The 16,816-nt window shown below is 38.4% G+C and overlaps 1 protein-coding gene across 1 annotated transcript; it reads right to left on the minus strand.

Moving 5' to 3' along the window:
* Positions 1-3,361: 3,361 nt before the first annotated feature.
* On the minus strand, positions 3,362-16,293 carry SLC25A46 (solute carrier family 25 member 46). Its single transcript, XM_053474418.1, has 8 exons — positions 15,873-16,293; positions 7,561-7,603; positions 7,100-7,157; positions 6,543-6,620; positions 5,849-5,949; positions 5,196-5,252; positions 4,769-4,826; positions 3,362-4,376 (listed from the first exon to the last, which is right to left on the minus strand). The coding sequence occupies exons 1-8, from the start codon at positions 16,138-16,140 to the stop codon at positions 3,798-3,800; spliced, it is 1,242 nt and encodes a 413-aa protein (XP_053330393.1). The 5' UTR covers positions 16,141-16,293; the 3' UTR covers positions 3,362-3,797.
* Between the last annotated feature and the right edge of the window lie 523 nt (positions 16,294-16,816).

The raw sequence follows: 16,816 nt of genomic DNA on the forward strand, positions 1-16,816 counted from the left end.
TAGACGGTGGACCCCTTGATTGCATTACATACTTCCAGCAGGTGACAGTGGACACTAATTACAGTGCAATACCTGGATCCTTTGCTTGGATTTATGTTTAAGTCACCCTGTACCTGATTAGCGGTACAGGGTGGCAACAGTGAGTGAGCCGGAGCTCTCTAGATCCCAGTTTCACCCTTCCTCCTGCCTGTCTGACCAGTATTATTGGTTCTGATGGTAGGAAACAATACCTAAAAGTCAATTTATTAGAATTAGAAAAAACATGTTCAAAAATAGAAGACTTTGATAAACAGGCTAAGATAATTAAAGATAGATTCTTAGAAAAAGGCTATAATAAGAAATTGGTCATATCAGCCCTTCGAGAGGTTAGAAAATTAAATAGAAATCAATTTCTTTACCAAGACAAAACCCATAAAAAAAATGTAAAAAAATTAAGATTAGTAAACTTGATGGTTTGACACCCCCAAAAAAATGAGACATTTAATTTGGGGTTTGTAACTACCTACTCTGATCATATACGAGAGATAAGGGAAATATTAGAAAAAATGGCACATTATCAAACATGATCCTATACTAAGCGATATTATACCCGAAAAGAGCCATATAATTTGTAAGAAAGGTAAACTTAATCTATCCTTGCACCATCGGTTTATCTCCAAAAAACTCCTTGCTAATAAATCTCAATCAACCCAATATACTCACTTTCTTTCTACCTGGAAGGGGTAGTATAGATATGGCAGATGTAAACAATGTTCTGTGTCACCAAAAAGATTATAGATTTTGGAAGTCTTATGAATAATCGTAAATTTGTTTTGCAACTGAATTGTTCACATTATAGGTCACATTAAAGGTAGGAAACGTTTGGAAATTATTTATTTGTCTCATTCTTAAACATCAGAAGAACCCGGCATTTTAACAGGGGTGTGTAGACTTTTTATATCCACTGTATACCCAGTTTTCCATACCTTCATACAATATATATATACATACATACATACACTTACCTACATAAATATACAACTACATATACATTTTTAAATATAATGGACTGTTGCCAAAACACTGGAAACTGTTACATTTATAACAGAAGTTCAATTGCTCTCCTTCAGTGTGTTCTTACTAATAGAGAACAACATTGCTAGGGCTTTCTTTGGTATAATACCCAAATAGCATGGCACAAGGGCGCCGCTGAAAGCCTTCTCCGAATTACTTGAGGTGAAAGGGCAGTGACGTTTTTTTCCGTTGCACTGCGAGAGCTACTCGCTATCAGTGGAACCTTTCCATTCGGCAGGAGAGATTAAGTTTTGAGTGGCCTCTATTGTGAATGTGCAGGGAACACATTATTAAAGACAAACAAAAGGAAATATCTTAATTGGATAGCATATCTTAAAATGCTTAAACAGATTTCAATCAGCATTTTGCTTATGTTTAACAGTTGTGTATTATTAACAGACACTTAAATAGAGTTGACATTTATTGTTGACATAGAAAAAGTATTATTTTATGATTTTTCTGTGGAGTTTCTTGTATTACACAAATAGGTTAGTGGCCTGTTATAACAGACACAAGTAAAATAAGTACTCAGAATAAGAGTTATAATACACTGTTCATTTTAATGTTTTCAAAAATTCAGGAGTTGCTGCTCAGCATTTAACTAATTATTCTGCTTTTTTATTCTTAGCTTCATAAATTGAATTTAGACTATTTTTAACCCCTTAACGACAATCCACGTACATGTACGGGGTTGCCGTGCAACGTGATAACGACAATGCCCGTACATGTACAGGCTCCCGTTAAATAGCTGCATCGTCGCGATCATGGCATTTTCGCCGCGATCGGCAACTTTGCAGCATGACCGTGGATCCGGTGAGGAAAGCCCTTCCCGGAAGAAAAATGGCCGCCGCCGCACCGATCATCACAGATCGCGGCAGCAGGTTAAAACAGCTTAGGAATCGATCGGAATCACTTCCTAAGCAGAAACTGTGTTGCTGACATGTAGCAACACAACCCCCCTACCCAGATAGCCTTGTGATTGCTTCGAAGAGCAACCACAAGTGCCATCCTGTAAATGACGTTGCCGTCATTCACAGGATGGCATTAACAATAGAAAATGTGTTCTATTTTTTGAACTCTTGAGCTCCTCCTGCAGGTTGAATGCAGGTACTGCATCCAACCATGCAAGGTCAATGGAGCCCAGCTCACTAATCAGAGTGATTAGTAAAAAAAATAAAAATATAGTAACATGTAAAAATACCCACTGTCACCAAAAAAAAGTTTTTCATAAGCAAGTCCTACAATTCTTTATCGTCATAATAATTCCCGCATGGAAAGAGTTAAAATATTGGCATTACAAATACCCATAGGGTGTCTAGTACTAAAAAATGTTGATGGGGTAAATTGAATTGGCCGGGTTCAAAGATGTCTCAAATACGGGACATGGGGGCAGTAGGATCAGATGTCGAAAATGTCTAAATGGCAAAAAAATACACACCTCACAAAGGCGGCCTTTTACCTCCAAAATAGCCCAACAAACCCATGCATGGGGGGTATCACTGCGCTCAGGAGATGTTACCGAACACATATTTGGGTGTTGTTTGACACGGACATATACCAGGAGCGGTAAATTTATACCTGAAGTACAACGTGTGTGAAAAAAAATACAAAAAAAAAAAAATAATTTACTACCATAAAGTTTCACAAAGGCTGGTGGTAAAATCAGTGCATGGAAAGGGTTAAAATACCAGCATTTCAAATACCTTGGGGTGTCTGGATTTTATAAATATATGATTTGATGGCGTAAATCGCATTGGCCGGCATCAAAGATACCCGAAATGGCACATGGGGGAAGAATTACCAGATTTGGGAAAAAAATGGTTTTGAAATAGCAAAACACTACCTGTACTTATTGCCCCATAACGTGCAGAAAAAAGCAAAAAAAAACATAAAAACATTGGGTATTTCTAAACTCAGGACAAATAGTAGAATCTTTTTACCAGGTTTTTTTCATTAGTTTTTGCAGATGAGTAAAAGTTTTTTTGTTTAAAAAGTGAGAAAAAGTAAAAACTTTTTTACAAAAAATACCCATATTTTATCATTTTTTTTAATAGTAAATTAGATGATATGATAAAATTAATGGTATCTAAAGAAAGCCCTGTTTGTCCTGAAAAAAACAATATATAATATGTGTGGGAGCACGAAATGACAAGAAAATCAAAGCTAAACAGCAACACTGAAAAATGTTGTCCCACAATATACTACGAGTAATAACCCCTATTATCCTTAAGGGGTTAAAGGCGTTTCAGGCAATAATAATAATAATAGGAAAAAAAGTAGTCATCAAAAACAAACATACAAGATTGGAAACATTCACAAATGCAGGTTTAATTGCTTTTATAAACCTTAGCTGTTGCCACAGTAAAATACTTAGAGATTTCCATCAGCGTTTCTTTTATGTTTAACAGTTACGCATTATAAACAGACACTCAAATAGATAGAGTTGACATATTAAGCAATAAAAGTTTGAGAAGGAAAATCCAAACTTAATTTAACAAAGCCTAATCTTCCAGAAGAGATCTAGCCTTTATATGTAAATGCTGCGATTTAGGCGTTTTCATGAACCTATCCTAGAGAATTCTTATTAAAATGTTCATCAACTTTGGGTACGGAATAAGTATGCACATTTTCAATTTTCATACTTTTACAAAAAAAGGGGAAAATAAGCAAATACATCTTTTTGTAATATTTTTATTAGTATGTGCGTCTAGTATTCCATTAACCAGAATACAGACTTGGGTGCATTAGCCTGTACTTTGTGATAGAGATGTATATATTATTTTTGTAATTTGCAGAACAGCCACGTGAAGTGAATACTGTACCACCACAGCTCCAAAACCTTTGTAGAACCCAAATATTCCTTCTTCACGTCTTATAGTGTTAATGCAGTCTCTCATTCCCTCGTATTGAGTGTTGATTGGAACTACCTCGTGGCCGAGGTCTGTATTGTCTATAATTGTGCGCGTTCCTTGAATATGAAGACGATGTAACACAGTCTCTAGAGGGTAAAGAATGACATCAGCACAAAGGCTTGCTGCAAAATTGGCTATAAGTTCAGGGAAGTATTCATCCAAAATGTTTTGGACTGAATTTGTCCCATCCTGTGAAATTTGTGGTCGATTCCTTTTCTTTATGATGAACAGCACGCATTTATGAACTATAGAGCTGATGACATAATGCAAAACACCATGAAGAACAGTGGGGAACATGATAACAAGGAGAGGCAGCAGCCGTTTGCTGTGGGGCACCCCAAGTCCCATAACACGACCAACTCCTTCTTTTATGCAATCCAAAATGCCAGGATTATCATGTATGATTTCACTCTATGCAAAATGAAAGAAAATAATCAGGCATGAGAATGTTAGATATATTAAGCTGTACGAAATGCTGATTTATATAAATAATAATAATTAAAAAAAAAGAGCGCACCATATATTTACAAGAATAACATTTTTGAATCAAAACCAAAAGGTTCTCACCATCTCAAGACGAACACTTTTAACAACTTTGTATGCTATGTTTTTATCAAAAAGTAATCGTACTCTTAAGACGTGCCCCACATAAGCCGTATTTACCCAAAGTGTGCAATTCTAAACAGTTATCTACGTAGACCGTAAAAAATAAACACTTAAATTGCGTAGTTTTACTACTCACAGATATCAAAACTTAAACATCACATTTTTTAATACGCAAAAGTGTATTCTATCATGTTTACCTGTACAGTTTCAATTAGGCTTGCAGAATAAAAAGGAGTTGCCACTGCATAAACCAACCTGCAAAACACAGACAAGTATTTTTTTAAAATGTTTATGGCCACATATTCCTTATATGAGAAAAAAGATGTAGATGACATGCATTCTACTGAATATAAACCATGGCACTTTGTTAGCACTGATGCAAACATTATATTTCTGGGCAAGATGGGGACAGATTTTTTAGGAGACACCGACAGGGGAAACCACAACACATTAAGAGCACAGATAAATCTGATGCCAGCCTTAAGTATAATCAGTACCAATACTATATTAGAAGAGACACAATCTGTGCTTATTTTAAATAAATTTAGAATAAGAGACCTATGACAATTTAAAAGATTATGTGACACATGTTGCTCGCAAATGGCAATAGAAACTACAACTTACGCTTTGAGAAGAACGTGTCCCCCTATTTGCTTGGGATTCCATTTATGGGTAAGTTCTCTACAAACAAATCACAAATATTAAATATAAATGCATGTACATTATTTATAAATTAACAGAAGATTTTTTTTAAAAAAAATACAACTACATTCTAAAACATAACTAAGTAAACTTGGGGAACCACAGCAGGCAGGACTGGTAGATCAAAAACCTTATGCTGTTCTGTGGACATATTCACTAAACAGAGGCTTGGTGGTGAGCTGAAACATCAGGTCAGCAAGTCAGCACAGTATTATGAAGGACAACCTTGGTTTGTTTCTCCTGCAAACGCGTTAAGTTGAGGAGATGAAATATTTCAACTCACAATGGCATCTATGAACCCTCATATTTTCACTACCGGTCCAGAAACCAGTCTGTGCATTGAGAGCATAACAAGTAGTAACTGGAATCATAAGGGAAGCTGATATCCTCTAAACAAACCTCTTTGTGAGCGTTAATGTTACTTAGTGGAATATGTATTATATTTACTACTAGTAAGCACAACATAATTAAAACTATTTAAGAGATGCATTAAACTGTGTTACAAAAGACAAAGAAAACAGACAGATTCAAGAATTGAAATAAGCATAATTAAATGTATATTCTAAAAGCCCTACCTCGGTAAGGGTGTGAATTCACTGATGATCCCTTCTGTTCCAAGAGTTATTCCTTGAACAATAAATGTACTCCCCATTCCTTTCCATAGTGCCCTGGGACCCTGTGGGTAGAGCAAGACATAATCGTCTCATTTACCATATTCACCAATATTGGATACTTTTACAACACATTAGTTTTCCTGACATCTCCAAAGCCTGTCAGTGGTAGATATAGTGTCAATACATGCATAACCAATTACGTTCTCTTCGCAGACCTCACCTATACTTGTAACTATGTAAAAACTGATATCAAAATTCAAATATATTGCATGTTATGCTGGTTTAATAGCAATACTGAAGTATAAGTGTAGAACATTGAAAATTGCCAGGTCCTCTGAGCTTTCCTATAACCATTAAATGTAGCCAAACATGGGTGAGAAGACCGGTGTGCAACCAGGTCCCCCGACGTTGCGTTCCCCCCAGAGTCTCTGGACTAAATCCGCAGTTTCCAGGTACGCTCGTTAGCACCTGAAAGGATCTGTTGCTGTAGGGGGAGGGGATGTTTTAAAGAGTTAGTTCTGCTGCCTGCTCCTCCCTGTTCAACCACAGCCCATGGTTTGCCAGACAGGCGTAATATCTCCAGCATGCATTCAAAATACTTTCTGCTAAAAGTTGTCAGATACAAAGTTAGTACATCTTACATTCTGCTACTTACCTGGGTCTTTGTGAAGTTGTACATAATATTGATAATGCTAAATGGAGATAGCTGGTAATTTCTAGCATGGTAATTAACCTACGGGACAAACATTTTTAATGGTTAGCAACAAGCACATATGTTTCAAGTGACCAGGGGGTTAAATACTTCAACTCATCAACTTCACTAATGATTATGAAGGGTCAACCAAACCAAGTCTGTCATACAAGGAGTCAGACCTGCATAATCTAGAACTAAGGTGGTGCAAGACTCATGAAATCTAGCTGTTCACAATGCATAGATATATTATATACACATACAAACCCATGGTTTACTGAATAAACCACTTTATGCCCCCCCTATTTCCAGGTACTTTCACAGATAAATGTTTATATTCCCCCCATCAGCACAAATATTAACTACAATGTTAGTTGGAATCAATCTACTCATGTACATATTTAGTCAAAAATAGGGCCATAATATGGTTTCATGAAAGTAACGTGTAATACAAAAACAAAAAGAAAAAAAAAATCATATTGCTATAAAAATGGACATTTAAAAATACTGGTAGTATTTACCTGGCACTGCCGACGCAAGACAATGCATGGGTGGGCCAAAACATTTTCTGTAAACAGACTAAGAGAAAAGATTAGAAGGATAAATAAATAGAATAGTATATACAATCTTAACACATAAAGAAAAACAATGACTCCAATAGTAACTGAATTCATAATCTATTCGTAACAAAGTATACAGGATGTTAACTCTGCATGATTAACCCATCCCACACACGATCTTTGTCCTTTTGATATGAATGGGTGCAATTCCGGCAGTCATTATAATTATAGAATGCCGCTGGTGGGATGGTTTGTATCCAAAGCTTTGCCCACATAGAGATGAAACTTGTAATTGTAATAGCATCATTAGATAAAAAGCAGCGCGTAAGTGGTTAAGAAGTGTTTTAAATATCTGATAAAACAGAAAAACAAAATTACAAATAAAAAGTAAATGAAACATAAAACCCCACCTAAACACTTACCTCGCAAGTCCAATACCAAATCCAGCAAATCTGTTCAGTTGCTCTATAAAAAGAGATACAACTCATTTAGTGATTACCAACCTGTAGTGCAACAGGTATCACAGTGAAAAAGAATTTGATTTGTTTAACCCCTTCGTGACAAAGGCTGATTTTACTTTTTGTACCCTTCGTGACAATGGCCGTTTTAACATTTCTGCGCTGCTCGTGTTTAGCTGTAATTTTCTTCTTTCCCGTTTACTGAACCTACACACATTAGATATATTTTTTTCAGGACAAGAAGGGCTTTCTTTAGATGACATTGTTTTGATTGTATCATATTATTTACTATTAAAAAAAGTATAAAATATGGTGAAAAATTTAGAAAAATATGACTGTTTCTAACTTTTAGTTGAAAAATCTTTTACTCATCTATAAAAGGTAATGAAAAAACCTGCTAAATAGATTCTACTATTTGTCCTGAGTTTTGAAATACCCAATGTTTTTATGTTTTTTTGCTTTTTTCTACCCATTATGGGGCAATAAGTACAGGTAGCGTTTTGCTATTTCAAAGCCATTTTTTCCAAATCTGGTAATTCTTCCCCCCATGTGCCATTTCGGGTATCTTTGAACCCGGCCAATGCATTTAACCCCATCAAGTCATATATTTTTGAAAACTAGACAGCCCAGGGTATTTCAAATGCTGGTATTTTAACTCTTTCCATGCACTTATTCTACCAGCAGCCTATGTCAAACTTTATGGTAGTCATTTTTTTGCATTTGTTTTGCCACACACATTTTACTTCAGGTATGAATTAAAATGTTCTCGTTTATGTCACTATCACAAAACACCCCAATATGTGTTCAGCAACATCTCCTGAGCGCAGTGATACCCCACATGAATGATTTTGCCTGGCTGTTTGGGGGCAAAAGGGCCACATTTGGGGCATGCGCATTTTTCAATGTTGAACTTTGGCATTTGGGAATCCACTGCCCATGCCCTATTTGGTACATCTTTGAGCCGGGCCATTTCAGTGTGCCCAACAAAACCATATATTTTTGAAAACTAGACACCCCAGGGTATTTTAAATGCTGGTATTTTAACTCTTTGCATGCACACATTTTACCACCAGCATTTTTTCAAAGTTTGCAGTAGTATTTTTGTGTGTGTATTTTTCCCACACACACCTACTTTATGCATGAATTTACAGCTCCTGGTATATGCCGCTGTCACACGACACCCCATAATGTGTTCAGCAACATCTCCTGAATGCAGTGATACCCCACATGCATGGGTTTGTCATTTTTTTGGGGAACTAAAAGGCCACATTTGGTACGTGTGCATTTTTCTAATTGGAAATTAGGTGTGTGGCCATCCTTCCCCCGGTGTTAATTGGGACGTTGTTGAACCCGGCCAATTCAATTTACCCCATCAAATCATACATTTTTTAAAAGTAGACACCCCACGGGCATTTAATATGCCAGTATTTTAACTCTTTCCATGCGAGAATTGTTTTAAGCTAATATGCTAATTTTAGGACTTGCTCACAAAAATATATTTTTTATATATATATAAAAAATTTAACATTTTTTTTCAACTTGGAGGTTCCCCTGATAGTGACATCAGTGGGAAATGATTTTTACATTTTACTGGTTTTTTACTATTTTTTTCTAATTATTATTAATTTTATTTTATTTTTTAATTTATTTTTACTAATCACACTGTGATTAGAAAGCTGGGCTCCATTGACTTGCATGGTGAATGCAGTACCTGTATTCAACCTGCAAGTGGAGCCAGAGTTCTCTAGATGGTCTGGACCATCTAGCGAACTTTAAAACTTGTTCGTATCTCTTGCAGGGCGGCGGCCATCTTGCTTGATGGCGAAGATCACGGGCAGCTGCGGCTGTGACCGCTCTCCGGAGCGGTCACAGCCCATCGAAAGGTAAGTGTTTGGTGTCGCTGGATGCCTCCTGATCGAGGCATTCCAGCGACACCATTTAAGTTTAGGAGGCGATCGTTGATCGCCTCCTAAACGCTTTTAAAACGGGCGTCCGCCGCCATACAAAGTATGGCGGATGTTGACGCCCCGTGGAGGGGCCAGAGATGGCCCCTTCGTGCCGATCGCGGCGTTGCTGAATGCCTCGAGGTCGAGGCATTCAGCAACCCTTTTTGGGTGCAGAAAGCGAAAGTAGATCGCTTTCTGCACCCGTTTAAAGACGTGCCGGTCCTGGCACATCAATTGTCGTAAAGCACATGCTTTTCCGTGTCGTGCCAGGACCGGCAATTGTCGTTAAGGGGTTAAAATTCATTTAACAAGTAATAACAAAAACAGACATGCTCACATATTGACTAAATACACACTTTCCAGAATACATTTCCTATTGTAGATAATGACAAACCTATTAGTAACAGCAATTTATAAATGCCAAGCTAGCTTTAATAAAAATAAAAATTCCACTTTTCATTGTAATTGTTAGCTAGTTCTCTCCAAGCTTTGCCAACAATACTTGGCATTTATATAGCCCCTGCCTCCTGTGCGCAAAGTTCGCTGAGTACTATGGTGTATAGAGAATGGGTTGTTATGAAACCACGCAGTTTATTCATTAACCTGAAAGCTGTAGATGAAATAAAACATTTTATCTCACCAATTAAACAATGCTGTGCAAAGGAAGGCGTTTGTTATCTTTACAGGCACAGTATTTTACTCCAGACAGTTCTGGTTTCTTGTGTCTCCCTGTTGTTTTTACAACCCAACACCAGACATTGGCAGCCATACCTTCTCATGTCAAAAAGAGTACATCCTCTTTGAATTCTATGGTTTTACATATCAGGACATAACAATCACCTGTTTCTTAGCAGGTCTAAAAATCAGGTAAACACAATCTAAGATTAACAGTGATCCCAAACACACCTGCAAGTCTACAACAGAATGGCTGAAAGTAAAGAATTAAGGTGTAGCAATGGGCCAGTCCTCAACCCAATTCTAATGCTGTGGTTGGACCTTAAGAGAGATATGCATTCACAAATGCCTGCAAACCTCTATGAAGTAAGCAAGGTTGTAAAAAAATTCCTCCACAGCGGTGTGAGAGACTGAAAGTCATACTGAAAACAATTACTTCAAGTTATTGCTGCTAAAGGTGGTTCTACAAGCTATTGAATCATAAGTTGTACTTAGTTTTTCACACATGGCTTCTCCATTTTAACTTTATTTTCTTAAATAAATCATGACATGTGTTGCTGTTGATCTGAGGTTGTATTTAACTAATTCTTAGACGTGCTAAGGAACAGATTGTAATTATGCCCTGTAATGTAAAGCCATAGAAAGTGTGTTTTTTTTTGTATTGTTTTTGTAAAACAGAAATCCTGGTCCATGCTCAAAAGACCCACCAGGCAACTAGACTAATGGTAATGGGGAGTTTAAATATTTCATCCCATTTCAAATTGGTGCTTGCAACTCACAGTTTTCTAAAGTGAAGGAAGGCTGCCTCACACATAAAATAATTACATATTATACACATACACACATTGAAGATGCCTTAGAGGGACAAGCTTGCTCAGTCTGCTTCTCAACCTTTACTATAAACGTGATACAGAGTTATAGCTGACATAGAAATAGCAATTCCAGGGCAAGGTGATTGGCAATTACCAATGGCTGATTTTTGTATGTTTTAACATTTTTGCGGTGCTCGTGTTTAGCTGTAAATTTCTGCTCTCATTTACTGAACCTACACAAGTTATATATTGGGGGGTTGGTTCAGAAAATGGCGTTTCAATGATCATGAGAACGGTGAGGAATCAGCCTAGAACTACATGGGGGGATCCTGTCAACGATCTCAAGGCAGCTGGGACCAGAGTCACCAAGAAAAAAAAAAAAAAAAAAAAAAAAAAAAAAATCGGTAAGACACTATGCTGTGAACCACCAAAATCCTGCAGTCCCCGCAAGGCCCCCCTGCTCAAGAAAGCACATGTACAGGCCTGTCTGAAGTTTGCCAGTGAACGTCTGAGTGATTCAGAGGAGAAAATACCCCGGAAACACCATCCACACTGTCAAACATGGAGGTGGAAACATTATGCTTTGGGACTGTTGTTCTGCTAAAGGGCCAGGACAACTTCTCTGCATCAATGGGACGATGGATGGGGCCATGTACCATCAAATCTTGGGTGAGAACCTCCTTCCCTCAGCCAGGGCATTGAAAATGGGTCGTGGATGGGTATTCCAGAATGACAATGACTCAAAACACACGGCCAAGGCAACAAAGGAGTGGCTCAAAAAGAAGCACATTAAGGTCCTGGAGTGGCCTAGCCAGTCTCCAGACCTTAATCCCACAGAAAATCTGTGGAGGGACCTGACGGTTCGAGTTGCCAAACATCAGCCTCGAAATCTTAATGACTTGGAGAGTGGGACAAAATCCCTCCTGAGATGTGTGCAAACCTGGTGGCCAACTACAAAAAACATCTGTCCTCTGTGATTGGGAAAACCCTTGTTGACAAAGTACTAAGTCATGTTTTGAAAAGGGGTCAAATAATTATTTCACCGAGTAAAATGAAAATCAATATATAACTTTTTGAAATGCGTTCTTCACATAAACCTACCATTACAATTATAGACTGATCATGTCTTTGTCAGTGGGCAAACATACAAAATCAGCAGGGGATCAAATAAGTTTTTAATTTTTTTTCACTCTACCTCTTGGTCTTCAGTTTTCTTCAGGGCTACACCATGACAAGGGGTATTTTGCACCACAAAGACTCAAGCTTGCATGTTCAACCATTATTCTTATACTTATGAACACTAACATTATACAGTAACATGATTTTCATATATAACATTAAGTACAACATAAAACCTCTGCTGCAACCCGGCACTTCCACTGAAGCTTCTATGACTGAGCACCAAAAGGTCATGTCATGGCAGCACTCCGTCATAGAAGTCCCAGGTAGCAGAAGAGGTTGTCTATGCACATCGCACAGATGTTCACTGGCTGCCCACACTAGACACCAGGGAGTCTGAAGCACAGGAAGCAAGTCTGGGAATGCGTTGGTAAGTCTAGGGTGGAGGGGGGGGAGCGGCATATAGTGGGTATAAGGCATATCTGAGTTGGCAGAGTGGCAAGCCGTTGGGCAGATTGGCAAATAAAAAGGAAATAAAAACAAAAAATACATTTTTCTCATGATTTTTATTAAATCTGAAAACATTTGTAAATGTGAATATTTACTAGTAAAACGTGTTTCCTATAGGGTAGTCTTATATTCAGGCCTTTTCTTTTTTCCTAAATTAATATTCACATTTTAGGAGGTTGTCTTATAATCAAGCAAATACGGCAATAATGAGTCAGTTTATTTACTGACTAAGAGTTACAACACATACACATAACACATAGGCAGCTGTCTAGAACCTTATATGAAAAACAGACTTTTTTGAAACAGAAGACATTTAAAAAAACTTGTTGTAACCTTCTGTTTTTCCGAGCCTTTTAGGCTTAGACATAGCCTTTAAAATAGAAGACATCCGTCAATAAAAAGGGCATCTGACTTTCCATGCTCTAACACCACACTAAGCTGATTCTTTGTGGCAAAACTAATGAAATTATGTTTCTTCAAAAACTTTCATTGATAACCAATGAGCCATTGTTTTGTTTTTCACAGACATTATGACAAGGATTCGTGGTATTTTCCTAGTAGACTAAAACAACAGAGGTAGATCACATACAAATTACTAATATTCAGTTGCCTGAAGACATTATGCAAAAAAGGAGAAAACATTTTTTTAAAACATGTTTTTTATCTGATTTCAGTAATACATTTCATTTTGTGGGAGTTCCCCATTAAGGACTTAATGTATCAACATCACTGAAAGGCGATGACTTGGCACAAATTCAAATATAAATAAGGGGAACAGATTAACAGACAGGATATTTTGATGGGCACCGACATAGGAAACTGAGCCAATTCCTCCTTTTACCTGCCAAATCCACAGACTGACACAAAATAAAAAACTAAATTTGAACAGCTTTGCCTCTCTTCTTTACAGCATTGAGTGGTGAGAGAGACAGAACGGTGTATGTAAACACTGGTACAGTCTTGCCAGAGTGATCATACAACCGGGCTAAGTCATCACATCGGGTCCATGAGAAAGACCCCTAACACCACACCCTGTTGGGCAAATGTGAAAATGGAGATGCCCAAATTTTGTATTTAAAATAGGTTTAATGTGATGTTCCATGCCACCGTCATGCTCTTTTGATGATTAAGACAGCATGTATGTGCAAAAATATAACAGTGTTTCAAATCGCTACTTGTTCGAGCAACTTAAACAGGGTATGATGCAACACTACAGAATAAACAAAAGTGAGTAACTGGCAAAATAACGGGCACAGTTAAGTGAAAGTTGCGTGGTTACACTACAAATAGAAACCTGCAGCGACATCCTGGGGACATTCATAATATCGCTCCGGCTTGCTTCCTCATAAAAGGCTTTATGTCAACCGTACACAGCATTTACATTTATTTTACATTTACAGTTATTTTTCGAATATATAAAGAGGCAAAAGGTATGGTTTTGACACAAAAATCCTGAAAACCGTCCTACATGTTATCGTACAAATACTAACCACAATATACAGGCCATTTCAGAGCTATGCTGATTAACATCAGTCGTCAATTCTTGGTGAAAACGCCACAACTAAGCATTATGAAGACCCACTTGTCTTGCAAAGATGGCAAAACTGACCATTCTTACATCTTTAACTGTGTATGATTAAGGGTTTAATCCTCCGTTACCTATATAATTCAGCAGGATGCAAGGTTTCATCTTGCCAACAGCTCACTGCTTGGTTAATAACCTACCCTATATGCTGCATGAGCCAAATCAAGCATTTTCTACAAATATTTAGCTCGTCGTGGCAGCTCTATTCTTAGTGGACCTTTATCATCTTGCACTTTTTAGTATAATGAGCAGATTAACTGGAACTCAGTTCAGGTAACATTTCAAAAGCTCAATGGAGAAATACTTGCCAATAAGGTGATACCAATAGCACGCATTAATCTTCATAAGCATAATTCTACCACAAGGGTAATCAACATTCTCTCTGTTTGTAGTTGGTTAGCAACCATCGCATGTATGTAGGAATTTGAATAATAAGAAAAGGGTATTTAAAAAGAACAATTCTGGTGCAGTTTTACAATTTGTCTTACAGCAAAAACCAACAGAATGTCCATGCTGGCTAAACAATGCTACTGGTTGCTATGGTGACAAGCCCACTTTTCAAACTCTGCACCAGAGTTGCTCTGTGTAAAGGGTGGACGATGTGTATTTTATGGTGAACTGTACTGGGTTTTGTATACGTCTTGATAGGAAGCCCAAAAAATTGGCAAGCAATCAAGATGGATATTATCACAAAGCACCAAGACGGATGAAACTAGAAGGCCAAACGGCAGTCATCAAAGAGAACTAACATGATGATAATATCCGATATAGATTGTGAAATCAAGTAATGATATTAAGATTATGTAAATGTGCTGGCAGGGTTTATTGGGTGATTAGCCTAGTAGTGTATCTATTACGGCCCAGAGAACGAGCGCTCTTGATAAAACTATTTAATAACAGTTTCTACCTAAAGGTGACAGGAAGCGTGAAATAGGGTGCTATCTATAAAGGTTGTTGTCAAATATCACCTTCTCCAACAACTTAGTAGACACACCCTCACAATGCCCTGTGACGCCACATCCGTCTCTTATATAACAGCCGATATCTGACAGAGGTGCTGCAAAACTCGAACCCACGCAGATGTTTTAACTTGCGCCTCGACAACCAAACCTACAACGCAAACAGAAACCAAAAAGCACCTCTGGTTGGATAATAATCTACCCCAGATCTGTGCAGCGAAGCTGCATAGAACACACAGTAATGGGTTTACAAGTAAAGACTCATCCAGCCACGGATGGCCACATGCCCAAAACCCAACTAAATGTCACAAGTGGCTACTAACCTTTTTGTCTTTTTTTTTTTTTTTTTTAATATTTTTATTATTATTTCTAAGGATGCAAAGAAAAAAATGCTCCCAATTTCTAAGCAGATCTGTCAAGATCTGCAACATGCTATTGCCTCATCGCGGCCAAAGGGTTGAAACCTATCATGCAATAACCAGAAGGCTATAGATGTTCAATCGCGATAATGTTACGTACGGAGGACTCTACCCTCGCGGTAAAATATGTACATTTAATATGTTTTTAGGATTTGTTACTAGGGGTGAGCCATGAACGCGAATGATAAACGAATAAGCGATCTATACAGTAGACTAGTGCGATGCATGAGCTGCATGGTGCGGCCTCTCACCCCCGCTGGCGCTGCTCTCCTCCACGGGTGGCGGGGGGTTGCTGTCCGCCGGGTACAGCGGGGATTTCTCTCCCCAGTGGAGGTTGCGGCTTCCTGGGATATCTGGTGGTGTGGTTACCCAGGGCTGTGACAGGTCCCCGGAGGAGCTGAATGACCTTGCTGGGAAGCCGTGCTGATACGGAGGTGGCGCTTCCTCTCCTCGGGCTGTACCCCATGCTGATCCCCGGTATCCCAGGCCATCAAAGCCCTCAGGCCTGCGAGGCTGCATTCTGCCCGTTATCCCCTGGCCAGGTCACTGGAATCCTGTGACGTCACCGCAGCAGGTGCCCCCTTTACCACAATAATATCCCAAGTCTGTCAAGAGCAGGAGGGAGGCGGCCCAGATACTGCTCTAACGTCACATGACAGCAGAGCGCCTGTCGTACGACGCATGCCGCCTCAACACAGCGCATTATAGAGCTATAAACAACAGAGAACACAATAAATAGGGGTCGGTTTATGTGTGTTCCTGAACTTGGACTTAAGTCACGTATTATTTCTAGTTTAATAGACCGGGGATACAGCTACGTTTGGGCAGGTGGGCTTCCTTACAATTTGTCTTTTGCCGTTCCTGGGAGATCATTGGGTAATCGGGGATGGGGCGGGGCACGTGATGTCACGAAGACTCTGTCCGCGTCCTTAGCGACGCAAAGGCACTAGGTAGATGTTTTTGTACGGACTGGAAGGAGAGAAGAGTCACTTGAATTAGTGAGTAATGGAAATAAATGTTATGTAGAAAACAATAGCGTGCACACAAAACATAATATGTAATACGGCAGTCTAATTTATTATGTGTTTACCTTTAATTATTCGGGCTGCATCTATTGCTGCAAGGCAATTGTTGGGTGAATTACCTGTGGATATGTACTGTGTGGCGGGACGTCTCAGTGTCGCTGCTCCAAGGT

Source organism: Spea bombifrons, chromosome 1 (genome assembly GCF_027358695.1).
Source record: "Spea bombifrons isolate aSpeBom1 chromosome 1, aSpeBom1.2.pri, whole genome shotgun sequence".
NCBI lineage: Eukaryota > Metazoa > Chordata > Amphibia > Anura > Pelobatidae > Spea > Spea bombifrons.